We start from the raw sequence: 26,928 nt of genomic DNA, 5'->3' as shown, positions 1-26,928 counted from the left end.
TCAGGTTAGAAAAGATTTTCTTTTTTCAGTTTTATATAAATAAGTGCACAGTATGGCAGTATGTCAGTCACAGGTTACTGGTTCCTGATCATTAAATGGCAGCCAGTCAGTTAACGAGTCGGTCGGAGAGCCGATCAGCTGGAGAGCCGATCAGCTGGCGAGCCGGTCGTTCAGGTAGTTGGAGGTCTTGATGTCCTGCAGCAGCGTCTTGGTGACGTCGTACAGGTTGTGCTGGTAGGCCAGCCGGTAGCGGCTGTTCACGTCATCACAGTGAGACAGCAGGCGCTTCACGTTGGGAGTGACGCCGCTGGGAGCGCCGTCCAGCCTGAAGGAACACACACACACACACACACACACACACACACACACACACACACACACACACACACACACACACACACACACACACACACACACACACACACACACAGTTTCAGGTAGTTTATCGACAGAGACTTGTGACGGAGGATCTCCGTCATCCTGAAGGATGAGTACTCACTTCTTGAAAATGTCCTCGAACAGGGTGGAGGTGAGCGGCCGGTGGCGTTTGAGCTCCTCCAGGTAAACGAAGTCTCCGTTCACGATCACCTTCTGGAACAGAATCTCAGCCCAGTCTGGACTGTGGCTGTACGCCTCCGACACCACGAACACCTGACACGCAGGAAACACGTGATTGACAGTCAGTCCTACCGGGAGGTTTTTGGGGATCGTTTTTGAGCCAATATTTTAGATTTTGTGGTGGATTTTCAAAAAACAACAACTTTGTGGAGTCTTAAGTGAGTTTCTTGCAGTAAAATTGCAGGAATTAGAAACAAATTTTAGTTCTATGTTTACTGAATAAATAATTCATTCAGGTTTTATCTTCCTCCTGCGTCACGGTGCTGCACACTGTGCACACGCAACAGCAGCAGTCTCTGAACGTGCGGATCCACCCTCGTAGGTTCAATCAAAGGTGACGTTAACAGAAACAGACCTGGTAGCACTGAGGCAGAGCGACGACGGCGTTCAGCAGCTCCGCAGGTCGCAGGTTGATGATGCGTAGGTCCGATCCGTGGTTCAGGAAGTGGAGCTGAAGAGCGACCAGTTTAGCTGTCTGCACACAGCGAGTCGCCTGACGCACACATGAGTCCTGGTGGAGTAAACACACACACACACACACACACACACACACACACACACACACACACACACACACACACACACACACACACACACACACACACACACACACACACACACACACACACAGTGAACATCTCTCCTCTGAGGTTTTATTAAAGGTATAAACACAGAGCAGCTCGGGTACCTTTGAGAAGCTCTCTGCAGCGTCCTTCAGCAGACTCAGCGCTTTGGCCAGCGAACTCTTGAGCTCAGGAGTGATGACTGTTTGGAGAAAAGTCAGTAAAACACCACATGAGGAGGTTCACTGAGTTTTAGTTTGATTCTTGTGTTTTAAAGGTTGTTTGTTTCTCGGTTTCTGGACTCACCCCAGGCCTGAGACTCGATGATCTTCAGCTGCGTCCTGGCAGCCATCTCGTGGTTCTCTCCGATCTCCCGCCTCATGCTGAAGCACAGCGCCACCATGTTGTATTTCTCGCTGTCTGCAGGGAGGCAGCGCTTTATGTAGTCCAGCAGAGCCGTCTTCAGGTTGGAGCTCTGCAGCACGACAGAAAGACTTTATTAAACTGGTTCATATCAGTCAACATGGATCTGTTGTGGTGTGAACTTCTATTTGATTTCAGACTTCCTGTTTTACTTTGTCGTATTCTGGCTTTAGTTCAGACTGGGTTTCGTGTTTTATTTTGAAATTCAGCAATAATATAATAAGTTATTCATTTATTTTTCATACACAGTGGGATGTGATGTCAGCTCTGTGCTGGAGATGCTTCAGAGATCAGCTGTGATGAGTAGAAAACACTTTGTTGGGCAGAGAAACAACGAATACCATCATTTCTTCTGTTTATATTATCATAAATGACATCATAAAAATGCTTGACTCCTATTGGCTGAGCCTTCTTCCCCAAAAACATAGGAGTGTCTTTCATATTTAAACTATTCAATAGTTTTATGTTCCAGACAATAATAGTTTCAGCTTTAGTTCTGAGAAACAGTTTTTTTCCATCTGCATAGATTAAAAAAATAAAATAAAAAATAAAAGTTACCATGGCAACAGCAGCTGGGAGCACTGAACTTTTTCAGATGGATAAATAGTGAATATTCACTTCTTTGCCTGTGTAGTGTGTGTGTGTGTGTGTGTGTGTGTGTGTGTGTGTGTGTGTGTGTGTGTGTGTGTGTGTGTGTGTGTGTGTGTGTGTGTGTGTGTGTGTGTGTGTGTGTGTGTGTGTGTGTGTGTGTGTGTGTGTGTGTGTGTGTGTGTGTCGAACCTGTCCTCTCTCTGTGTCCACCTTCTTCCTCAGCAGCATCTCAAAGCAGTGGTTATGATGCAGCAGGTCGAAGATGTACGTCATCTCGTTGTACCTGCCGATACCTGTCAGCAGACGCACCTACACACACACACACACACACACACACACACACACACACACACACACACACACACACACACACACACACACACACACACACACACACACACACACACACACACACGCACGCACACACACACACCTTACTGACTTCAGGGCTTATTTTAAGCACTTAATACAAGAACAGATAATACAATAATAAGATTATAAACTGTGATTATTTTCATCACAGGGAGGATGTTTTAAATCTTAAATTTGAAGATCAATACCAGCTGTTTGCCCACGTGTCATGTGGCCTGGATATAAATGTAAATGCCACCTTCACCTCACTGGGAGTCAGGAACAAACCTGTTTATCATCACTTCACTGGAATGAATTGTTTTCTAATGACATGAGAAACATGTTCATGAGGGTGAATTTTTTTAAGCCAATGTTAAATTCCTGCCTGATTTCTAAATGTGAAATGAATGACAGACATTTCTGACAGAAGAGAGTCTGAGTCGGTGTTTGAGGTTGGTGGATCAGGGTTGGGAGCTCACCAGCAGGCTGTAGTGCTCTCCTGGAGCCAGGTAGGTGTGGCTGAGGTGACGGGCGGCCTGGAGCACTCTCACGATCCCCTCCATGTTACAGGTGAGACTGAAACAGTCATGAGCCACGATCAGCAGCTCCACGACTGCAGGACACGAGAAGGACTTTTAATTTCATTTAAAAATCACAACATTTTGGACTTCATGTCCACGATCTAAAGCTCATTAAACAGGTGTATTCAGGGTGTATCCAAATCCACTTCTGCTAGTTTAATGGTGAATAATCTGTTAGTCTCTTAAATAATCAGGTGTTTTCTGATCATAACATGAAGCCAACCAATCAGAGTCATCCCTCATTGCCTTTAAAAGCCAGCTGCACTCACACGATGGTGCTTTTAAACTTGCTTAAAGCTTTTCTGCAGAGGAAACAGATCTGCTCGTGCACAAGTGGATTTGCTGTATAAACGTATTTGTGAAAATAACTGTCGGTCTGAAACAAAGACATCTGCGTTACACTTGGTAGACAGAGTCCATAATGTCTCTTCCTGTTCAGGACTTCAAGCTGAAATCATTCATTTGCAGTCAGATTTGTATTTTCACTGTCTGTCAGGTTTATTTTGGTTTCTACAAACTACTCAAAAATAAAATATCTTTCTCTTTGTCTGCTCAATCCTCCACCATGATCAGCGGCTGGTCTCCGACTCAGTCTGTCTGCTGCAGGAAGTGAATACAGTCAGAGTTGATCTGATCGCTGCAAATTAAAATAAACGGCACCGATCAGGACAACTGAGCGGTAACATACTGAGGAGGCCCTCAGAGAATCCACTCATTTCAATCTATTATTGAAGTATAGGGTGCTTAAAGCTTCCATCATTTCACTGGCCTCAATTGAAAATAATACATGTCGTGCAAATTACGTTTTAAAACTATAAAAGTGTTTGTTTCGTCTGCAGGAATTTTTGAAGGCTGCATTTCTGAAGTTTTACTGCCACACAGGAAATACATTTATGACTCCTTTAATGACTTATTTACTGCAAGCAGGAGGGAAAATATCACAGCGAAGAATTAACAATTAGTGAGAAGACAGTTTGGAAAATGTTAACGTTAAGAGAAAATGGTCGTAAGCTTCGAGTGTGAGTCTGTTTCTACACTTCATATTTCATGTTCAATTTTTTAACAGATGATGAGGAGAAAGTATTTTCTGTACTCAGAAAGTCTTCTTCTAAAAACAGATGGTGGAACAGGGAGGTTGTGTGTGTGTGTGTGTGTGTGTGTGTGTGTGTGTGTGTGTGTGTGTGTGTGTGTGTGTGTGTGTGTGTGTGTGTGTGTGTGTGTGTGTGTGTGTGTCGTACTGCACTCCAGGTCTCTCAGGGGAACAGTGGTGAGGTTCTCCAGCAGTTTCAGTCCCACCAGGTTCGGGTCGTCACACAGTTTGATCAGCTGCATCAGAGAGTCGCGGCCCTCCGAAGGCCTGAACACCTGCTTCTCCACTGAAAACACACACACACACACACACACACACACACACACACACACACACACACACACACACACACACACACACACACACACACACACACAGTTTCAATGTGGGAAACACATTTCTTAGTTTTGATGCTTTAAAGATTGTGAACATTTAAAAAAATATATATATTTGTGTAAATTTGAGCAAAAACATCATCAGATTTTCTGAAGTCCAGAAATTAGATAAAAAGAACCCAGTTAGACAAATGATACTAAAATATTTGACTTGGTTATGTATTTATTTGGGAGAATGATCCAGTATTACACTTCAGTGAGTGGAAAAACTCTGTGAACCTTCAGGATTATCAGTTCATTTGCAGGTGATTTTAAAGTCAGGTGTTTTCAGTTAATGGGATGATAATCAGGTGTGAGTGTGTGTAACCGGTTTCATTTAAAGAACAGGAATCGATCAGAGTTTGAGCTTCACCACATGTTTGTGGAAGAAAAGAGGAGATTTTTGAGGATCTCAGAAAAACTGTTGTTTGTGTTCATCAGGCTGGAAAAGGTTCTAAAACCTTTTGTAAAGAGTTTGGACTCCAACAAACCACAGTCAGACAGACTGGGTACAAATGGAGGGAGTTAAAGAGCACCGTTACCCTCCCCAGGAGTGGTCGACCAACAGAGATCACTCCGAGGTGTGTAACACCATCAGGAGAAGGCTGAACAACAACAGTGTGCACGGCAGGTTTACCAAAAGAAACCAACGCTAATTAAAAAGAATATAACTGCCCTTCTGCAGTTTCCAAAGATCATGTCAAAATGTTGTGGACCGACGAGACTAAAATGGAACTTTTTGGTTTAAATGAAAGCCAAAACAAAAAGCGTCCTGCATCGAGACATCGACGCTAAAGACACCAGGCTGCAGAAGAACAGAGTTGTTTTGAATGTTTTGAAAAAAACAAGTCAAAGTCCTGACCTGAGAAATGTTGTCGAAGGACCTGAAAGTTCCCTGTGCTGATGTGCCGGATGATTGACAGTTCCAGGAAACGCTTCAGTTACTGCTGCACGTGGAGATCACAGCAGATACTGATTGGTTACTTTTTGGTTCCTTACAGATATGAAATATTGAATCATTTTCCTCAACAAATACACCATCAAATATAATATTTGTTTAATTAAGTTCTCTTTATTTGATTTTAGGAGTTGTGTGAAAATCTGATGATGTTTTGGGAAAATTGGGAAACTTCTAAAGTGTTCACAGACTTTGTAGCACCGCTGTTGAACTGACACATATGAGCCGTGATAGGTAAACCAGATGTGCTCTCACCGGGCTGCAGCTCCTGGGTGGAGGCCAGCAGCGCCTGCACCACCGTGGAGGAGACGAGCTCGGCCACCGCGTCCGCAGAGAGACTCTGAGCTCGGATGAAGGCCTGAGCGTTCCTGAAGCGCTCCGGCTGCTCCGACAGCAGCAGCTTCTCCAGGACGAAGCGAGGTTCCTCCCCGCTGATCTGACCGAAGGAGCACTGCAGCTCCTGGAGAGGACCGAAGACACACACAGGTAATAACAGGCTGCTGGATGTGTTTTATTAAAGAAAGGACATCTTCATATTAGAATCAGAGGGCAGGGAAGAACAGAGGAGGAAGAATAGAGCATTTGTCTTATTAACATTGAGTGTCTGGAGCAGGAGGGTACCTTGGAGAGCTGGTAGAGGCTGAGGACCTGCTTGCAGTGGTTTTTGCCGTGGCGACACTGATCCACCAGTTTCTGTAGCTGCACGGCGACCTTGTCTTCAGGCAGCATCACAAACGAGGACAGGCTGATGAACGAGGAGGCTGGAAGAGAAAGGAACAGATGAGAAAGACGTGCAGCCAAATATGCATTTTGTGGATTATAAACTATCTCTTCCATGAAGCAGCCTTTCCAATGGACAGTTTATTTATGTTCCCAAGGTCACATCTTTCTTATGAAGTTAGTCAGCAGTGATGCTCCTCAAGGTTCAATTTTAGGTCCTATTCTTTATCAGTTTGTTTATTTTTTGTTATTTCCTTTGTCATTTTTTTTTAGATAGAATTACAATTTTAAAGTAGATGCAGCTACAGAGATCACTTTAATAATATCAAGCATTATCCAGCTGGGGAAAACAGCTACATTGGTTAAAATAGACAGTGAATTATTTCACCTTAAAACAAATGAAAGAAAAACCATGTATTAGTTTAACAGCAGAATAGTCTGATCACATAGGAGGTCTGATGTGTATTTATATATAAATGTAAAGTGATGTGATGTGGACAGACCAAAAATAAGGAAATGTAATGTAAATAACAAAATAATGTGTTTAAAGAGTTTATGTAAAAGAAGCTGATTCAGCTGGTTTGGGTGGAGCTCAGCTATGTGAATAAATGTGATAAACATGAGGAGACCCCTGCTGTGAACTGAAGGTGGGAGGAAGCTTACAGCTGGTCATGCTCGTCTTCGCTGGAGCTTCTGCAGCTTCTTCTTGTGGTTCCGGATCCAGATCTCCGGACGCCAGACCTCTGCAGCGCAGCACCACCCACATGTCCGGGTGGTGCTGGGAGAAATAGCGGCAGACACGACTGGCTTCGTGGACGCTGCCCTCGTCTAATAACTGACCAATCAGATCAGCCAGAATACTCCTCTCCTCTGGACTCAGCGCTGACTCTGCGCTCGGCTCCTGCCGCTCCTCCGGGAGTCCCTCCAGGCTGAGGCACTTCTCCGTACTCAGGGCTGAAATGCCGGAGAAAGAGAACTCCTTCATGATCACGTCGTATGAGTTCATCTCCGGCGTGACAGCCGGCGGCGGCAGGTTAAAAACGCTCTCCTTCTCCATGGCGACGGTGAGGATGTGTTTATGCACCCGGCTGAGCCACAGCTTCTTCTCCAGGCTCTCCAGTTGGTCCACAGGAGCCGGGCTGAACTGGGAGAGCCAGTGAGCGGCGAGCGCCAGCAGCAGACAGCGCTCCTGGACATCCAGCAGCTTCGTCTGAGCCTCTGTGCCCGGCGGGGAGTCGGCGGTCCCGGTGTCAGCCTGCGACAGGAAGAACCGGGAGGCTGGTTCTGGATCGGTGTCGTCGGCCTTCAGCTGCTCGTGACACTTCCTCCAGAAACCAACCCGGGTCTCCAGCCTCCTCCACTGACGTTTGGTCTTCTGGGAGCTCACTTCCTGAAGAAGCTACAAGGAGGACGGAAAAACATTACAGCCAAGTTTACAAAGTCTGTTTACTCGACTTATTTTAAACGGCTACTCGTTCTAATGGAACATTTACTGAGTCAAAATAAACAAAAGAATAATGTATATTCATGATAAGATGTAAAGTAAACCCACTGAGCATCTCCACACACATCTCCAGTGATTGGATCTCACTTCTACACTCAACATGCAAATAAATACAAACACGGCGTAAATAAACAAGTAAATAAGCACCTAGCTATGTACAGAAAGGCACGGAGAGAGGAGCCGAAGTCACAGGAAGGTTAACAAAATGAGACATCTCTGCTCACTTCAGCATCATTTGGTTAATTAGACGACTTATGACGACCTAAGTGAAAATCTGATGATGTTTTCGGTCAAATCTGTGCAGAAATATTGAATAATTCTTAAGGGTTCAAAAACTTTTTCAACACAACTGTACAAATCCTAAAACATGGATGTTTAACACACATCTTCAACCTGAATGGGAAACATGATCACCATCTCCTTTCATGTTCCTGCGTTAGCAACGGCCAGATAATGGTGTCAAAGTGTTGTTGACCTTTGACCTTTTGGACATGGACTCACAAATTTACCTCATCATTTTATCGAACTACTTTTTTTTTTTTTTTTTAAATTCTGTCATAATTAACGTGAATTGTTGAGTTATGGCGACAAATGTGTTTAGTGACGTCACAATAATTTCATCGTGGAGTCTGAGTGAACGCAATAAACAAATCAACGACATTATTGATTCCCATAAAAAAAACTCCTAGAGTAACGTAGATTAGGTACGATTAAATGTGATTTATAAATCTAACAGAATATTATAGTGTTTATATATATATATATATATATATATATATATATAGCCCTGCACCATGAATATATGACCATCCCCATTTTTAACTCTAAAATGACAGAAATATTGCATTGTTGGAGGATGAACCTCCGGGTGAACGCGAGGATCAGACCTGGCTGAGCAGCAGGCAGTGGACGGGCAGCCCGGCCAGCAGGGCGACCTGCCGCGCCTGGCTGTAGCGCCCCCGAGTCTGCAGAGCGTCAACGATGGCCTGGAACTCCTCCTGCTGGCCGGAGAGAGAAGTGCACTGCAGCAGCCTGGGAGACAGGCTGACCTCTGACCCCTGCAGCAACTGACTGAGCTGACTCAGCTTCCTGAAGTCTGGACCTACAGAGCAGATAAGAACAAGAAATACACATTAAAAAACAATGGTTTCTCAAAAAAAAAAAAAAAACACGGTTTGACATGATGACAGCAGCTGGTAGAAAGCAGTTTTCCAAAGTAATAGTCAAGCTTTCGATGGGAACGTCTCTGGAGCTGCGTCTCACAGACTCTCACATGTTTTTAAACCGCTTCACGAGGAGATTCTCACGTCTCACCGTTGGATTTGAGGAACTTGTCGACGTCAGCCAGGAGCTGCAGCAGCCGGTGGAGGTCGTACTGGGAGGAGGTGTGCTGCAGCATGGTGAGGAGCAGCACCGAGGCCTGGCTCTCCACCCACTGCAGCGGGAGGCCACCTGACGGAGCCGGGCCTCCGTTTCTCAGCTGTATCAGCGGAGATGGAACGAGAGCAGATTACAGAGCAGTTCATCGGTGCACAGCATGAAGAGCATCTTGAAGAAACCTGAGACTTGCTTTGGATCCAGATTACCAACAGATACATACATACATGTTATTTATCACCAACCTGACTTTATTAAAAGAAAAAAAGAAATCTTAAAAATCTTCATAAACCTACTCTGCTAGAATCACACCCTCAATTTAAATGGCAGAGAAGCTGAAGATTTAATAGTATTTCTTCAAAACCTTTATTTGTCTGACCATCTTTAAATTTTTGCAATTCTCTCTTTGTTGTGATTTATTTTTTTAAATACAGTAGTCAACTCAGTCCACAATTAAAAATTTGGGAAAACAGGTATATATTGTCCTCCTTCTTCTAAACAATCAAATATCATGGTAAAGGTAAAAGTGTGAAATAAAATTTAACATCAGAGATAACACAAAAACAAGAACGACAAAAGTTGAAATGTAAAACCTGTAAAATGTTCGTTGTGACAGATTACTATGTTTCTGCAAGTGGATGCTTGGTCAACTGATTGATTATATTTTTCTATCAATTGAAGCAGATAGTATTTCGGTGAGGTTGTTGGGACTCACGGTGATTAACATCCTTTGGAAGTCCAGCAGCTTTGATTTGGCCTCAGTGAAGTTTCTGTAGTCGCAGCACAACTCAAACATCCTCAGCACCAACACCAGAGGGCAGTCCTGAGAGACAAGCAGCACAGACAACGTTTTATACTTCCAAATGGGTCAAGCAATGTCATCATGTCTGGCTCAATTTATTATTGATATTATTATAAAATATTATTTTTTTTATATTGAAGAAAAAAAATATATTGATTTCAATTCTTAGCAAGAAGATTGTGATCTTTTGTTATCCAGAATGGGGCCTCACATCTACAAGATGCGATCAAAAGGTTGAAGCTGAGTGTCACAAAATAATGCGTATGAACAGGGGAAGAAACAACCTCTGTGAGTAGGTTGACGTCACTTGATCGACATCAGCATGAGTTCTTTGACTGTCAACACGGAGTTCTACTGGGACCTTCTGAGGCGTCCGAGAGAACATTCGGTGCAAACAACCTGAAATGTGCTGCGATAGCAATTCATTTCTCCAACTTGACAACACGCCTGCTCACCGTTAAAAACATTCAGGTTTCTCGCCCTCAACAAACCAATTATCGCTTTCGTACTCGCAGGATTCCTTGAAGTTCTTTTTCTTCAACAACACAAAGTTCGAGCTGAAGGTCGTTTTGACACAATGGAGGACATCCAGAGCAAGTCACAGATTATAATGGACGTGCTCCAGGACAGGACCATCAGGGAGCGTTTCATGTTTAGCAGCAGCATGAGGAGCTTTACAAGGGGGCGACTCTGAAGGGGGCGGGGGACAGATGTACATCAGGTACAGTGTTCGGTTCTTTTAGGCGCAGTCTCGGAACGCTTTAATCGGATTATTTTATTTCTCTCATCGCATGTTTTTACCCTCTGGAAGAGCTCGAAGCCTCGTAGGAGGGGCCTGACGTGGCCCCGCTCCAGCAGCGTCCTCCAGATGATTGACAGATCGTGCAGGGTCCATTCGTGGTGCTGGGGGGCTTCAACCAGGTGGGAGGTGGCTTCTCCAGTGGTGACATCATCGACGGAGGTCAGCACCCACACACACAGGCACGGCAGCAGCTCAGTTCCCTGTCAATCAAACATGGTGAAGAGGGTGGTGAACCACATCATTTCCCAGCTTTATTACGGACACCTGCTTTAAATTAAACATCCCCCCTGAGACATGTACTAATACATGTAAAATAATGTGCCTGGGACATGTGTTTGATGTGATGTTTCCACATAAGGTACATTTTATAGGTTATTTCTTAATATGACATGTACTACTCATCCTCCATTCACAATTCAAGAATCTTTGAACATAGACACACAAGATGTCTTAAAAATGTGATAAATGGTGAATTTGTTTGAAAGTTTAGAACCACTGAAATAAAATGTCAACTAAGGCCAAAGCACCTTTAACTGAAAACGTGCTCTTTAACAGCACTTAAACAGAATTTGGAGTTGACACGGTTCATAATGTCCAGAGAACAGAAGACGGGGTAACCAACAGTCACGTTATCTCCAGGTTCCCCAAACAGGGTTTTTCAACCACGCCGAAGTTGGATGGGTAACTGTAATAATGTAAATGTTTGTGATCTCAATCTGGATCAAATTATTGAGTTCTTCCAATTAAATGTGTTGCCTGCGCTGTGATTATAGTCTGTTTGTTTGCTCAGCCACTCTGAAGAGTGGACCAGTGTGATGATGTTGAAGTTCCAACAACGGGAGTGAACACACAACACGATGGCCTATGTGGATTTGTTAAAGGCTACTCCAGTAATTAAAAATGAATAAAAATGTCTATGCCTGTCAGGATGCAACAACTGGAAACTGTCCTGAATGCAGAGTGGGCAGTAATATATGTTACAGTTGTGTAACAGTACAATAACTTGAAGTGTCTCTTTGGAGTAGCAGTGCTTGTTTTTGTCCATTTACCTGTAGACAGGCAGCCAGTACCGCCAGCGTCGGGCAGCGCCGCGCCACCGCCTCCTGCAGCAGGTACCTGCAGGGCGCTGACTCATCCTGGCTCTGCAGGAGGACCTGGAACAGCTCGCCGGGGTGCTCCGGGCTCCCAGAGGCCTCATCGCTTCTCAGAGGCCCCGACGGCTCCACGGGGTCACAGCCCCTCTGACTGTACACCTGCAGGTCCTGAAACGCCAGGCTCAGGTGGGCCTGCAGGGCGGGGCTAAACTGAGCAGCCAGCAACTTCACCTGGAGGAAGAACCAAATATGGTCAGAGGAGTTTGATGTGACTCAACGTGAACAGAAACAACATCGCAGAAGAATCGAATAAAGATGACACAGCACCGTGTGTGTGTGTGTGTGTGTGTGTGTGTGTGTGTGTGTGTGTGTGTGTGTGTGTGTGTGTGTGTGTGTGTGTGTGTGTGTGTGTGTGTGTGTGTGTGTGTGTGTGTGTGTTTGTGTGTGTCTTCACCTGCTGCGGAGGGAAGTTGTGCAGTTGAACAAACAGTAAGAAGTGGATAAAGTGACTGTCATCGGCGCAGTGGGCGGGGTAAACAGAGCTGAGTTTCAGACTGTGGAGCTGACAGAACTGAACAGGCAACACCCACTCCTGAGCCGCCTCGTACGACGACCTGACAGGAAACAAACACAATATGTGTCATGATTTAGCCACATGTAATGAACACAAACATCTGGGAGGATATTTGTCCTTGACCCTCCCCTGAGCTCAGAGACTTAGACCCTCCCCCTTTTCTTGTCACTCACAGTAAAGACGAGAATTGAATGTTGTATGATGACATCAGTATTGAGGAGGCGGGGCTAACCTGCTAATGCCTTTCTGCTCCAGACCGTTTGTCACGGCAGCCTCCAGGTAACCAATCAGCTCCTCTGCTGCTCCAGGCTCCGCCTCCACCAGTTTTACACCTTTAGACACTAAAATGAGACAGAAGAGAAGATTAATGTGTGCGTTTACCCAGAGTGTGTAGGTGCAGCGTTGGAGCGGTGTGTGTGTGTGTGTGTGTGTGTGTGTGTGTGTGTGTGTGTGTGTGTGTGTGTGTGTGTGTGTGTGTGTGTGTGTGTGTGTGTGTGTGTGTGTGTGTGTGTGTGTGTGTGTTTACCCAGAGTGTGTAGGTGCAGCGTAGGAGCGGTGTGTGTGTGTTGTTGGTTCCAGTGCTGCAGGATAACGTTCATGGCTCTGATGTCGACTCTCAGCTTCAGGCTGCAGATTCCCAGCAGCTCAGAGAAACAAACAGCAGCTGACGCCACCGACGGCACGCTGAAACACTGCAGGGCCAACTTGTACACCTGCTGCCAGACCCGCTGCAGCCTGAAACACACATAACTAATGTTGTGTAGCAGAGCAACATTTCTTTCCTCTTTGCTCCATTAATCCTCTCATTGGACTCAACTAGACTTTCTTAAGTAGAAAAGCTGTATCTAAGTGTGTCATACTCACAGCAGCCTCAAGTCGCTGCCGCTGCTCAGCTGCTGGACGAGGAAGGTGGCGTACGCAAAACCGGGTCGGCCATGACGGATGTAGTACAGGAAGTCCAGGTTCTCCACCAGAGCGAACCTGCTGACCAACTGAGGGCTGGAGAAGTGAGGCAGCTCCGACGTCTCTGTGGAGAAATGTGTGCCCAGTTTTATTCAGCCTTCGGCTCTGTTTTAATGTCTCACGAGTACGACTACACCTGCTGCCTATACAACCCCGTTCCCCAAAAAGTTGGGACGCTGTGTAAATAAAGACAGAATGCTAACCAATGAGTTACTGCAGATAGACTAAACACAACATATCAAATGTTGAAACTGAGAAATGTTATAGTTTTATGAAAAATATAAGATCAAATATTTTGATGTCAGCAACATGTCTCAAAAAAGTTGGGACACTCATGTTTACCACTGTTTTCTTTTTACAACACTCTGTAAACGTCTGTGAGCTGAAGAGAGCCGTTGCTGGGAGTTTTGAAAGTGAAATGTTGTCCCATTCTTGCCTGACATGGGATTTCAGCCGCTCAACAGTTTGTGGTCTCCTTTGTCATATTTTTCATTTTAAAAATGCACCAAATGTTTTAAAATGGGAGGCAGGACATTTTAGTGCCACTGCTACTAAAGGTACATGGCATGTGACAAAAACTTAAAACAAGAACAGAATCTGACGTCATAGTTCAGATATAAGTATTAAATGTCTGTTTAACGTGTTTTTTTCACACGGCCATGACTCTGTGTTAACCTTGATGCAGGGCTTCAGATCTTACCTGTGGAGTTCAGGGTGTTTGACTTCTGCCAACCAAAAAGCTTTGACGGGTCCAGAGGATGGAGCGACTGGGGAAACACACCAACATGCACACTAAATACACATCATCTGCTGTAGACAATATTTATTCAGAGGACTTTTCTACTCAGCAGTAAACAAACTGGATGTTGGAGCACTAACTGTAAATGTATTTTCCTGAGGCCTGCAGCTGACAGGTGTGAGTGTACCTGCAGGAGGTGGTACACGGAGATGTCCGATAACGGGCTGTTTCCTCTGGGCCCGGCCGGGAACAGGGCAGCCCTCAGTTTCGGATGGGTGGCCAGTGCCATCTTCAAGAGCTGGGGGTCGACCGTCCTCTCCGACCTGCCCGACCTCTCACCCTGGACCATCACCTGGAGAGAAAGTACACGGAGGACGGTTCAAGAAATTCATCTTTTATACCCACGGAGGACTTTATCTCAGACTTATGCTAAAAGGGATTAAAGCTCTTTGGATTCTTCCCAACAATTATTTCTGCATATTCTTCGACATTACTGGTGTCGACTGGAGAGAGCTTATAACTTCTTAACAGTGTGAGTAGTGCAGGAGATTTTGTGTCGATGATAATTCTGCGTGGCCATTTCTTTCTTTACTTTTTATCTCTAAAACAGACTCAAGGGGAATATTAGTTAATGCTTTCCTAAATTCTGTGGAGCTATTCTTATAGTTATTAAGATTATGTCTTTTTTGTATGTTATTAGTGTGAATGCTGCTTAGCGGAGCCCTCAGCAGAACATCCCTGGTTCAATACCAGGTCGGGCCCATTCTTCTTGCATGTTATTGCACTTTTTTCACTCCAAGCAAGATGCAACTGCTGCAAAAATAAAAACTACTTGCAGGAAATATCTTTCTCTCTCTTTCTTTGTTTTATGCCCTGAAAAAAAGTTTAGCAAAGATGAAAAAAATCACGAGCCGACTCATAGGTCAAGGCTATAATCATTATTATTCTGTCTCTGAAGTAGTTCATACGTTTGAAACCAGTTTGGGCCAATCCTTCATGCATGTGTTTTCCCCCTTTCTCCCTCCAAAGCAGCACCAGCAACAGCACATTCAGCAGCTTAATGCAAGCTACAGCAGCTTGCAGCATTCACACGCATTTTCTACAGGAAATGCACATTCTAGTTATTATTGTCCTTTTATATGCAGTTAACTAACTGAACTGTTGGCTGTATCAATAAAGGAAGTGGGATCAAATGTTATTTAGTATGCCAGAGTTCACCTGGTCGATGCCTCCGGGGGCGAACATGATGGCAGCCAGAGCCAGCAGACTGTGTCCCTCCAACAGAAGACTGCTGAGAGACGCTTGGCTGCCCGGTAACAGAACCTGAGCGCTGGTTAAACTGGCCAGGAAGACCAACCCTGGATCTGGAAGCACAGACACAGAGACAGAGAACCAAAATGGAAATTAAGGTCAATCAGATCACAGACAAACAGGCTGAAAAACAGTTCCTACCCCACGTGAAGTAAACATGCAACAGGAGCCATCCTTTCCAACCAGTTTACAAAGTCTTTTTACCGTTTTAATCTTCCATATTGTATTTGTACTTCTATATTTCATCTATATTTCATATTTCCAGAGTGTTGTACCGACTTGGACTGTTTGAAGAGGATTACATTCAAACTAAGAAGACAAAGTGATGTCTTTGATGGTCAAAATGGATCAGCATGAGGCGTGATTCTGTATAATAATAGAAAACTGACACTAAAGGCATATCTCCTAAATTATATTGTTTTTCCACATGTGCAGAATAAATAATATACAATTTCTTGTTTGTTTAAATGTGAATTATCCCTCTTCTCTTGTGATTAAATCTTTATAGTACAACAGAGATGATTTACAAATCTTCATATTTGAGAAGCTGAAATCACAGAATGTCATTCAGTCAGTTTGATTCATCTTTGTTTGGAAAAGTTGTGAATAAAGAGAAGGATTGTGTTACCTGACAGATCTCTGGTGATCTCCTGGATCTTCACCAGCATCTCAAACCAGGGCTGACTCTCAGACAGGTTGTGATTGGTCAGAGGGGGGCAGTTTCTGGGTGTCAGTCTGTGGAGTGGAGACCCAGAGCTCATGAAGTATAATCACAGGAACATGAGTCTGATGAGTGCATATCATTACTCACACACACCTGTAGTGCTCCAGGTAGGTGTAGAGCAGGTACTGAAGGCTGCGGTCCAGACAGAAGGTGATGAAGACGCCGTGGAGGTCGAGGCCGAGGAGGGACCGGTACTGGGGGACGGGAGGGGAGGACGCCATCAGACCTCCGCCCTGAGCCAGTCTCCAAAGAAGCTGCTCCAAGTCAGCCAGCTCCTCTGGGATGAACACGGCTCTCCTGAAGGAGGAAGCACAGACACAAACAAAGATGAAATACAAAAAATACAAAATAAAAAGTGTGTTTGAGAGAAACAATCCATTAAAAACACTTGATCAATGTGTGTATAATACATCCACATCTGTCCATGTAGGGGAGAAGTTAAAGTAAGGTATTACTGATAAATCATATTTACAAGAAGGTCACAGTGACCTTGACCTTCAACCTTTGATCCCCACCAACAACTAAGTAGTTCATTCTTGAGGCCAAGTGAATGTTTGGGCCAAATTTGAAGAAATTACTATGAGGCGTTGGGTCAGAGCCACATTTTGATTCATTATTAGGTCTCCAAACATTTCTGTTTCAGTATTAAACTCGTTTGTTTTCTGTTGGAGGATGAAGAGTCTCAGTGGTGAAAGCAGCTCTGGTACCTGGCCAGCAGGTCCAGGATGTTCTCCCTCATGTAGGTGCTGCAGACTGTGGAGCTGTTCACCAGTTCTGGGGTCAACTCTGGCCACTGGGGGGCGCCAGACGTCTCCCTGTTCAGGATCCAGTCCACCGCTCGCTGCTGGTCGTGGAGGGCGGTCAGGTACCGCCACAGCACGGACGGGTCACAGGAACTCAACTCTAACGAACAGAAGAGAGGGAACTCCTGACGCTGCCATGACGCTGGTTTCTGTTTCTGTTCTGAGTGGTGCGACATACCTGTGTGATGGAGTCGGGACAGGAGGATGGCCGTCTGGCAGCTCTGGTCCCAGTTCCTCACCCAGTCCAGTCTGAGGTTCCTCCAGATTCCCTCTTCCTCCCTGGACCTCCTCGGTCCAACCAGCTCCTTCAGAAGCTGCTCACCACCCTTCTCCTCACCGGCCACCCCAATAACCCTGCGAAGTGTTTGGATTGTCAAATTTTTTTTTTTTTATACACTTTATTAATCCCCGAGGGGAAATTTCTGACGGACACGTCATTGGCTCCTCAGAGGCATGAAATAAATCAGAGTCATCTGGATATAAAGTCCAGAGGAGAACAAGGGGAAGCTCACAGGAGATAAAGAGAACATTGAGGTTTAAGAAAACAGGCAAACACACCAACATAAAAAAGGGAAAACTAGGAAAACCTCTTCCCCAACCTCTGTGTGACTCCTTTACCTTCGTAATGAGACTTTAGTTGGGCGGTGGGAGGCCGGCAGCGGCCCAAGCTTCTCCATCTCCCCGATGAAGAGGACACTCTGCAGCTCCTCCTCTGGAAAGCTGCCCTGATTGGACAGCTCCTCCACCTGACCAATCAACGGGTGGTCAGACAGGTGAGCAAAGAGGAGGAAACATGGTGCTGCAACCACGTGAAACTTTTAAGGGAAAACCTGCCGAAACCCAAAGCTTGAATACCAGACAGTTTACAGCTGATCAGTTGGAACAAAAGTGAAGAAGCAGAAGTCTTTAAGAAGCAGAACAAAGTGTCTTTAGACTAAAACTTACTGATATAATGTGTGTTGATACATGTTGGACTAAGAAAAGAGTATTTTATGGCAGAACTCAAGATTATATTAAAGATAGAACTGAACCAGTGATGCTGTTGAACACCAGACTCACCATCAGCTCCCTGAGCTCCTTGTCATCTGTGTAGAGGCAGATACTGTGGAGCTGCTTCTTCACACTGAAACCCTGCAAACAGAGAAATACTGTAGTTTAATATCTTCAACTTATTAGGATTTAAAGGACTCAGCTGTGCTGTAGCTCAGTGAGCTGACTGCTAATGTTAGCGTGCTACTGTGCAAACTCTATGTGGATTTGAGAGTTCGGTAAATTCCGACAGTGAGATGTGAATATTTATGAATCTCTGTGATTTTTGGGTTCTGGTTCCCATAATTTCGCTGTTTTGGAGGATATAAACGGGAAGTAAAATGTTGCCATGGCTGTAGTTACTCAGCTCTGATTTTTAAGCCTCTTCAAGAATGCTAAACTCCTTGTCATATGTTCTTGTTGGTGCCCACAGATGTACAGGCCACTCTGTTCCTGAAGAACATGCTGAGTCAGCCTTTTAACATTTGGCATGTTTAGCATGCAGCTGTAAAGAGTGATTGACTGCGACGGCGAGGAGCTCCCACCATGTTGGTGAGCAGTGTGTTGGCGGTCTGCAGGTCTCTGCGCTGCAGGCAGGAGAACACCTGACGCAGACCCTCCATCCTCAGAGCGGACAGGTGCTGTTCCGGCCGGCTCCGCCTCCGAAGGACAGCCTGAGCTCTGGGGATCTGATTGGTCAGGATGGATTCATGGACCACTTCCTGCAACACACAACATGGACATTTTTAGGGTTGCAGATTTTATGCTTGACATAAAATTATATTTCTTTTCTGAACATGAAGGGAAGTCTCAAAAACGAATTCTAGTATTTCCTGTTTTCTGACAAAATAAAAAATAGTTTTCAGATGCAGACTTCAAACGGAGTGGTAGAAGAAGACTTTGCAAACTGAAGCTAAACAAAAATATAAATGGTCCATAAAATAAATGTTGTAATCTGAAATTGCAGCTTTGGTATAATAAAGCTATTTCCGGTTCAAACAGATTGAACGAAGTCTTGTTTGTGAGTAATAGTAGTTGATTCTCTGAGGTACACTATTTTGCCATCATACTGTATCTTTCCATAAATTGAATAATCAAATTCTAGAAGAGTCACAAACTTAATAATAATCAACTCAGGAGAATTGTGGCTATTGTTGATGCAATGAGTGGTCCCATTTCCTTAGTTTACGATTTGAAGCCCTGCCCCTTCTAGCTCCACTCTGAAGGGCCACTACCCAGTAGAGGGACGTCCTAAACGAGGGCTAAGGGCCCGGGATGGGAAACGGGATTGGACCTATATGTCACCTCTGTTGAAAGCTGCTCCCACTCATCCTGTTGAGCCTCTTCCTGAGCAGCAGCAGCGTTGTTGGTGTCGGCCGCTGCAGACCAGGGGAACCTCTTCATGTAGCTCCTCAGCTCGGTGACGTACCGGTCCAGAATATCTGTGCAGCTCCGCACAGCCAAGTCCTCGTCTACAGACACAGCAGACTCTCAGAAACCAATAATAGGAGGGTTGAACCTGAGCTAAACATCTGTAGACAAAGTGTGTGTGTGTGTGTGTGTGTGTGTGTGTGTGTGTGTGTGTGTGTGTGTGTGTGTGTGTGTGTGTGTGTGTGTGTGTGTGTGTGTGTGTGTGTGTGTGTGTGTGTGTGTTTGTGTCTCACGGTGTGTGGTGGACAGCAAAGAGCGGATCTGTGTGTTGACGAAGCTCATGGTGATGTTGAGCAGCTGCTCGGAGAACGGTCGGCTCTGAGCTTCACTGTTGGAATCTCTGACGGCTGAACAGAGCAGGTCCAACGCAGGGAACAACTCCTGCACACCTGCGCACACACACACACACACACACACACACACACACACACACACACACACACACACACACACACACACACACACACACACACACACACACACACACACACACACACAAACAGAAGCAACACAAACAATATAAACCTGATAGCACATAGATGCAACACACATATTTGCACACACAACTTGTATGAAACGGCAGCAATTAACCCTTTAATGCACAATTTGCATTTAGTTTCCATTAACTTTCTATTACTTTAAGTTGTTATAACAGGTCTATTTACTGCTGTGTGTGTATTCATGCAGTGATACAGAGAGAGACACCAGGAGTTCAGTGGTTAATGAATAATGAATGAATTAGACAGATAAAATACAAAAGATGAAGTTTCCATACTGTCAGTCAGGCTGAGTGTGGAGGCTGCCGGCTGATCAGAACCACTGAAGGGTTTCAGAACATTTTCTTTGCTCTTCAGGTAGAAATCAACGGTGTCCAGCTGACGGTTCTTCAGTCCAGCCTGTAAAATGCACAGCAGAAATACTGTTTGGAGCTAAGAAACAATAATAAATCATCCAAATGTTGCAAGAAAAAGTCATACAGTGTTGTAACGTCGGCAGTCAGAGGGATGTGATTTCAAAGTGATGCCGTGTCCCAAATCATACGTACTCACACTCATTTTTTAGAGTGCGTTCCCACAGTCAGGTATGAAACATGCAGAGTTCTCAAAACAGTCCACAAAGTATGAAGAAGAAACGTTGAGACATTTTTCACCCTCAACTGTCGCCATCGTGGCTCTGAAGCAACATCAGCGGTGACGTCGGAGGAAGCTGCAGCTGCTGCAGGACGCCACGCTACTGATGCAGGTTGTACAAGTTCACACAAAAGTGTGTATTTTTCAATAAGTACCAACATACTGCTGAAAGCTATCAGTGTGTTTAATGTGTGCGCTAAACAGAGGAGACAAAAACATGTTCATTTCTCGGTTCAATAATCAAAACCTGCAGGTATGTTGGCAGGTGATGCGTTCAAATGTTACGGTTATTCCCGTTAAGTGTAGAATTGAATTTGAGACAACACCACCCTGTCAACATTCATCTGTGAGTGAGTGCTGCCTCCCACCTGCAGGGCGTGTATGGGGATGGAGCAGCGCCCCCAGCTGTTCAGGTGACAGACTGCGTCCACTGTCACTGCGCTGCCAAACAACATCAACCTGCTGAGGAGATCCTGCTGGGAGATGGAAAACAGGACCTGGAACACACCGGCCTCTGGAGACGGAGACGGAGACAGACAGGATCAGTTCACTGTGAACATACTGAAATTATGAAAACAAAAATAATGTTTTCCTTATTTTTTTGACTTCCTAAAAAAAAAAATCAAATCCCTGCGATCCTTTCCTCTTTTCTTTCATATCAACCTAATACGATATTTTTCTTTAGTTTAATTGTAAGTGTGAAAACTTCATGACTTCTGTGTATGAGTTTATGTTTTTTGTTGGTTTTTCTTTCAAACTTTGTTTAATATTTTAATATGTGAATATTTTGCTCCAAACTTTGCTGCTGACATCTAAAGATGCAGAAACATGAGACGATCCAAAACGTTGGAAACAAAACCAACAGTTATCAAAAGTTATGTGGAACAGAAAACCAAAGTTAAAGAAGAGAGTTAAAATCGGTCCCGTTTAAAGTTCTTCTGAGTTTTTCTGTGTTGATGAGCAACTACATCCAGTGTTCAGATGGATTAACTTTGAGTTTCACCTTTGCTGTAGACAATGTGGTGTTTTTTTTGTGTTTTTATTGGACTGTCGAAGTGAAATCAAGATCTCAGTCAAATATTTTACATTTTTATCATCCGTAACCCAGACTTTAAAAGATAAGAGCTCCGGTGTTAAAACGAATTCTTAGAATGAATTTTTAATTATTTAAATTTGCAGCTTGTGGTTTTGAGTCCGTGAAGGTGCCGTGTGAGTGTTGACTTACTCTTCAGCAGCAGGCGGTGCTGTTTCTCTCCGCAGCACTGAACCGGAGCCGCCTCGCTCTCCGCCTGGTGGCAGCTCACAATCCCAGACTCCATATCCCATAAGGCCACAGCGGTCTGTCTGTTGCCAGGGGTGACGAAGGTCAGCATGGCAGAGAACTCGGAGACAGCGAGCAGAGATGGAGCGGATGATTCGGGGACGGAGAAGGACGTGGTTGTCCCTCCGGGGGGCGCTCTGCTGTGGGAGGAGGACGGAGCCAGGTGGGACTCCAGGTGGGGGAGCGAGGAGGACCAGGAGGTGGAGGAGGAGGAGGATGGAGCGGTAGGCTGCTGGGCCATTTTATACATCAAGGCCAGACGAGCTTCCCAGGAGCTGGAGGGGAGGTTAACAGTCAAAGGTCAAAGGTCAGGGTTAAAAAGTTAGAAGATCAGATCAATTTCCAGGAACCCTAATGTTTAAAATGATGGTTTTAACAAACCAACAATAATAAGACAAATGCTATAAGATTTTTATGCTGTTTTCTGTTCAGCCGTGTAAAAACGGAGATTTTCTTCATTCAGCAGCTCCGAGTTTTAGAGTGAATGAAGGGAAAACTGGCTGTGATGCAGTTTTATTCTTTACAGACCAAAGTCGGTATGAATACATTATTTTTATACATGAATATATGACCTTTATTTAACCAGGTAAAATCAATTGAGAACCAATTCTCATTTACAATGATGACCTGTCAACACAGTCCACACAGTGACACAAACAGCACAGATACAAAACAGTATAACAAACACATGAGGAAAAGGCTAAAGACAACATGGGTAAATGAATAAACACTATGTACCAAAATAAACAATAAAATGAATAAAAATAAATAAATAAAATGAGAAAGGGAGATTACTGGATTTTCTTTATAAAAAAATGTAAAAAAAAGTTTTACGGGGAAACAGTCTTCACATGGGAATCCTGTGGCAGCAATCAATGCATCGTTAGTCTTTATTATTTATCAATATCATTCAATCTGTTGAACACAAATCCAGATTTAAATATGTCAACAACTACTAGACAGATGGAAGGAGATGAAATTAGATTTAGACATTCATGATCAACAGAGGATGAAAAACTGATTTTGTAGGAAAAGTTATCTTCAGACTGATAATCTGTAAAAGTGAAGTCTGCGTGGCGGTCGGCGGTTTACCGGTCGGTACTGAAGCTCGATCTGAGGGCGGCGACACTGCAGTTGGAGCTGGACAGGCTGTCCTGGTCTCGGGGGTGCTGGGGTTGGAGAGGGGGGCGGGACTGGGGGACAGCACACAGCAGGTGGTCTGGATGCATCCTGGAAGACAGACACATCGATGTGAAATTTGTTTCATCTTATATCTGGACAGAGGAGCGTCCGTCTGAGCGGCACTGTGCAGGACGAGTCACGGTGAAAAGGTTTGATGTTCCTCCAGCTCATCAGGAACACTCACATCACACCAGTTTGGCTACAACAGCAAACAGAAAGTGGGCAACGTCTCTGCAACGTCTCTGGAAACAGCATCCGAATCGTTTGATGGGCAGACAAATCAACAATGGTCCCGTGTGCAGGGACATTTTGATCAGAGTCAGAGAAGCTTTTTCACCCGAGTAGTCCCAGATTCATATTTATGAAAAGGGACTTGCAACTTCCATCTTCAGAACTGCACCGCCGCCTCGCACCGCAGCCTCACAAATTGTGCACTTTTTCAGAAGTAAAAACAATTTTTTTTCTGACAGTTGTGGAAATCCTGAAACACAACTTCAACCAGCAGGAAACTAACAACGAAAAAAAAGAGAAACAACACACTTCACAAAAAACTGGGCTTCCTGCTTCTCTACCTGAAATAGTGGTTGAGGTCGACAGCGACGGCGGTGTGGGTCTGAGTGACGGCCACAGCTGTACTGAGGTCAGCTGACACCTGGAGGAGGCAGAAGGAGGAGGAGGGAGAGGAGGAGGAGGGAGAGATGGAGGTCTGTTCGTCCTCGGCCGAGCCAGAGTCCAGGTAGGCGGGCAGGTCGACGGTGGCCAGCAGACGGCCATCAGTCATGTTGTACACAGCTGGGGGGAGGGGGGCGGGGTTAAAGACCAACAGTCACATGACACTGTCAGTTATTACTCACTATTATGACATTTATAATTATTATTACACTGTGCACTATTATTATATTATCAATTCATTGTATGTTCATTTACAAAGACAAATCAAGAAAATGATGAATTTAAAAATATTCCACACTTCAGTGTTTTTCAGTTTCAGACCGCTACATCTTTAAAGAAATAATAATCATACAGCTTCAAAAGATTCGACTAAATTACAATACAAATGGTCAAAAAGATTGTTTTGTCTATTTCAGTTTCATTAAGGTGTGTTTAGTTTTAGAGTTGAGCCGACTGAAAGTTTAGTTCACCTTGTTTCTTCAGGTTCATCTTAATTGTGTGATAAACAGCTTATAAACAGTTTCCTTCATTTAAATGTAGTTTATGAAACTTGAAAATAGTTCATCTTTGTTTAATTTAGTTTAGCTATCTTAATTTAATTAGTTTTAGTTTACTTCAGGGGATTAGCAGGTAAAGTTAAAGGATGGATCTGATTGGTTTGTTAAAATGAGTTAAATTCATTTCAGTTTAGACCTAATAATATATTCATTTTGTAGTTTGCGCTTGTTTTTACAAGGATAATAACTTAGTTTGATTTGGTTAAACATTTACTCATTTAGCTCTTTGATTTAATTAGTTAATATTAGTTTCTTTAATTAAATACAGAACAGTTTATTTATATATTCTAGTATTTTCTTAATCAAGCATATCTAGCTTAGTTTAATTTAGTTTTTCAGCATAATTAAGTTTCATTTAGTGCATATTACTGACTTTTTTATCTCAGTTACATTTGTCTTAGTTCAATTTAATTTAATTCTGATGAAGTTCCTTTTTATGTCACTTTCACATAATTTAGCGCTTTTTAACTTAATTTATCACATCAACTAATCTCAGTTTTGCTGCAGTTTATCTCAGTTAGATGATCTATTATTATTACAGCTCTTATTTTCAGCTACATAAATAGTTTTATTAGTATGTATTCAGCTGTAAAGCCTTTATCGGTGGAGGATACACATGAGTCCGGTGGCGCTGAGGGTGAACAGGGTTTCTGAGCAGACGCAGTGGTGAACAGCAGCGAGTCGGTCGCTGTCCGTCAGCTGGATTCTGCAGCTGGAAAACATCTGCAGCTCTTCCTCCGTCTGCTGCCACCGCAGCTGCAGCAGCCAATCACGGTTGAGCATCACGCAGCAGCAGCCGGCCGCGAAAGACAGCACACGCAGCGACCGCAGCTCACACACACCTGGAGATGAAAACAAATTAGTGAAATGAACACGTTAACAATATGAACACTGATTGTAACGCAGGAGTCTCATCCTGGTGATGGTTTTGGTGCTCACTGGGGTCGTGCTCCCTGACGGTCTGCAGCAGGCGCTCAGCCGGATATTCAGATACACAGAGTGGAGTGACGGAGGCTCCTCGGTCCGCTTCCACCTCCAACAGCTGGAGGTCCCACTCACATCCAACAGCCAGCAGTCTGAAGCCGCCGCCGGCCGCCTCCTCCCACAAGAAGCTGGGGACACAATAGATGTTTCGTGACTCGTTAGTTTACTGCAGTGATTCAGTGGTTTCATTCCCGTCTTCAAAATAATTCTGTGATGCAAAATAATGTTTAATATCAATCTAAACATGCTTTTACTGTTCATTACAGTACTCTATATTAACATTAAAGTTGATTCGTCGATCTACAGAAAACACAGCTTTTACTATTCTCATGTATTCAACTATTCAACTAATTTAAACTATTTGTTTAAGTAGTTGTTTAAGCCAAAAAGTCAATATTTCTGGATTTCAGGCTGTTGGTTCGTGACTTGCTGTCATGGTTCATATATTACGAGACTCAAGTGATAGTCAGTCTTTTCAGACCAAACTACAACACGAGCAGTAACACCCTGACAGTGCTGGACTCACTCTCCGTAGCTGCCGTCCACTGCAGCCGGAGGAGCCTTCATGTCCGCCGGGTCCCACACCACCAGCTGCCCGCCGGCCCGCAGGCAGCCGAGGAGGGAGCCTCCAGGGGCCAGTCCAGCTTTCCTGATGTCTGCTACACCTCCACAGTGCTGGTTCTCGGGGATGACGGCCACCTCGATGGGGTTACTCTCCAACATCTTCACGCGGTCCGCGGACAACCACACTGATGCCTCACGTGCTTCTTAAGGAGACATTTCGAAAAGAATATCACACAAAGATTAAAACGACATGATGAGAAAAGTTTGGACGTTTCCCGTTTCTCATGTAAACAGCGCGAGTGTCGCGCTCGTCACGTGTCCTGTCTCCGACTGTCAGGTGACCGAGACTGAGCAAAAGGACACTTAATCGAAAGACGACGTCACCAATCAAAATACAATGTGAACTTCATAGTTACAAAAACTGAAGGAAAGGACATTTGTTTTATGTTTCAGTTTTGTAGAGTAATTGATTTATTGCATATTTGAATTATATTCAATGATTTCAACAAACAAATCAATTTATAAATCACAAAGTACATCAAACTTTAAATAAAGGGCATGTTCCTTTCATTTTCAATGGAACTAAACAAGGTTGTATTTTAAATTTAAGGAGCATTGGAAATAATTCAAATTTAGGAGCACCTTTAAAGACTATTTGTCTAACAAAAATAACTGTTATACCAGCATGTTATTTTATGCTTTTATCCTATTTTTTTTAGCTTGCTTAGTGTTTTAATGACTATTTGTAATGTTTTAATCACTGTTCTTAATTGTTTTTAAACGTCCTTTTCTTTTGCCTTATGTTTTGATGCTTTTAATGGTTTTATGTGAAGCACTTTGAATGGCCTTGTTGTTGAAATGTGCTCTACAAATAAACTTCCCTTGCCTATGCAATACATGTTTATCAGGGATCAAATAAAGAGTTCGTCATCGTTTATTGATTGCTTTTGCCTGAAGCCGAAATGCAGAAGAGGAAACGACACGCGCTCGTCGCCGCTGATCTGTACGGAGCACTTCCGGTCGCGTTCCCGCTCCCCGCCGCCGCTGGTCCCATCATGGTGGATGGAGATCTGCGCTCATCGCGCGCCGCTGCCCG

At 44.1% G+C, this 26,928-nt stretch overlaps 1 protein-coding gene across 1 annotated transcript; it reads right to left on the bottom strand.

The window, feature by feature from the left end:
• On the bottom strand, positions 1-26,868 carry spg11 (SPG11 vesicle trafficking associated, spatacsin). The gene is made up of 40 exons (XM_069714504.1): positions 25,795-26,868; positions 25,224-25,396; positions 24,899-25,126; positions 23,628-23,847; positions 22,966-23,103; positions 21,778-22,148; positions 20,921-21,066; positions 20,198-20,318; positions 19,656-19,811; positions 19,297-19,463; positions 18,537-18,713; positions 18,022-18,093; positions 17,581-17,708; positions 17,141-17,316; positions 16,867-17,062; positions 16,253-16,456; positions 16,064-16,170; positions 15,343-15,488; positions 14,312-14,476; positions 14,086-14,152; positions 13,287-13,449; positions 12,949-13,157; positions 12,655-12,763; positions 12,303-12,462; positions 11,804-12,079; positions 10,754-10,954; positions 9,866-9,973; positions 9,088-9,253; positions 8,661-8,875; positions 6,933-7,668; positions 6,171-6,310; positions 5,805-6,009; positions 4,366-4,503; positions 3,026-3,159; positions 2,385-2,504; positions 1,488-1,656; positions 1,307-1,383; positions 974-1,129; positions 500-651; positions 1-325 (listed from the first exon to the last, which is right to left on the bottom strand). Exons 1-40 carry the CDS (start codon positions 25,989-25,991, stop codon positions 151-153), a joined length of 7,164 nt encoding a protein of 2,387 aa, XP_069570605.1. The 5' UTR covers positions 25,992-26,868; the 3' UTR covers positions 1-150.
• Between the last annotated feature and the right edge of the window lie 60 nt (positions 26,869-26,928).

The sequence above is a fragment of the Brachyistius frenatus genome, unplaced genomic scaffold (assembly GCF_029030835.1).
Source record: "Brachyistius frenatus isolate BFR_SWC_R1_liver_20210118 unplaced genomic scaffold, ASM2903083v1 Contig_131, whole genome shotgun sequence".
In the NCBI taxonomy this organism is placed as follows: Eukaryota; Metazoa; Chordata; class Actinopteri; family Embiotocidae; genus Brachyistius; species Brachyistius frenatus.
Note: the sequence above shows the minus strand (reverse complement) of the source record. Positions and strands in the feature narration are given on the sequence as shown.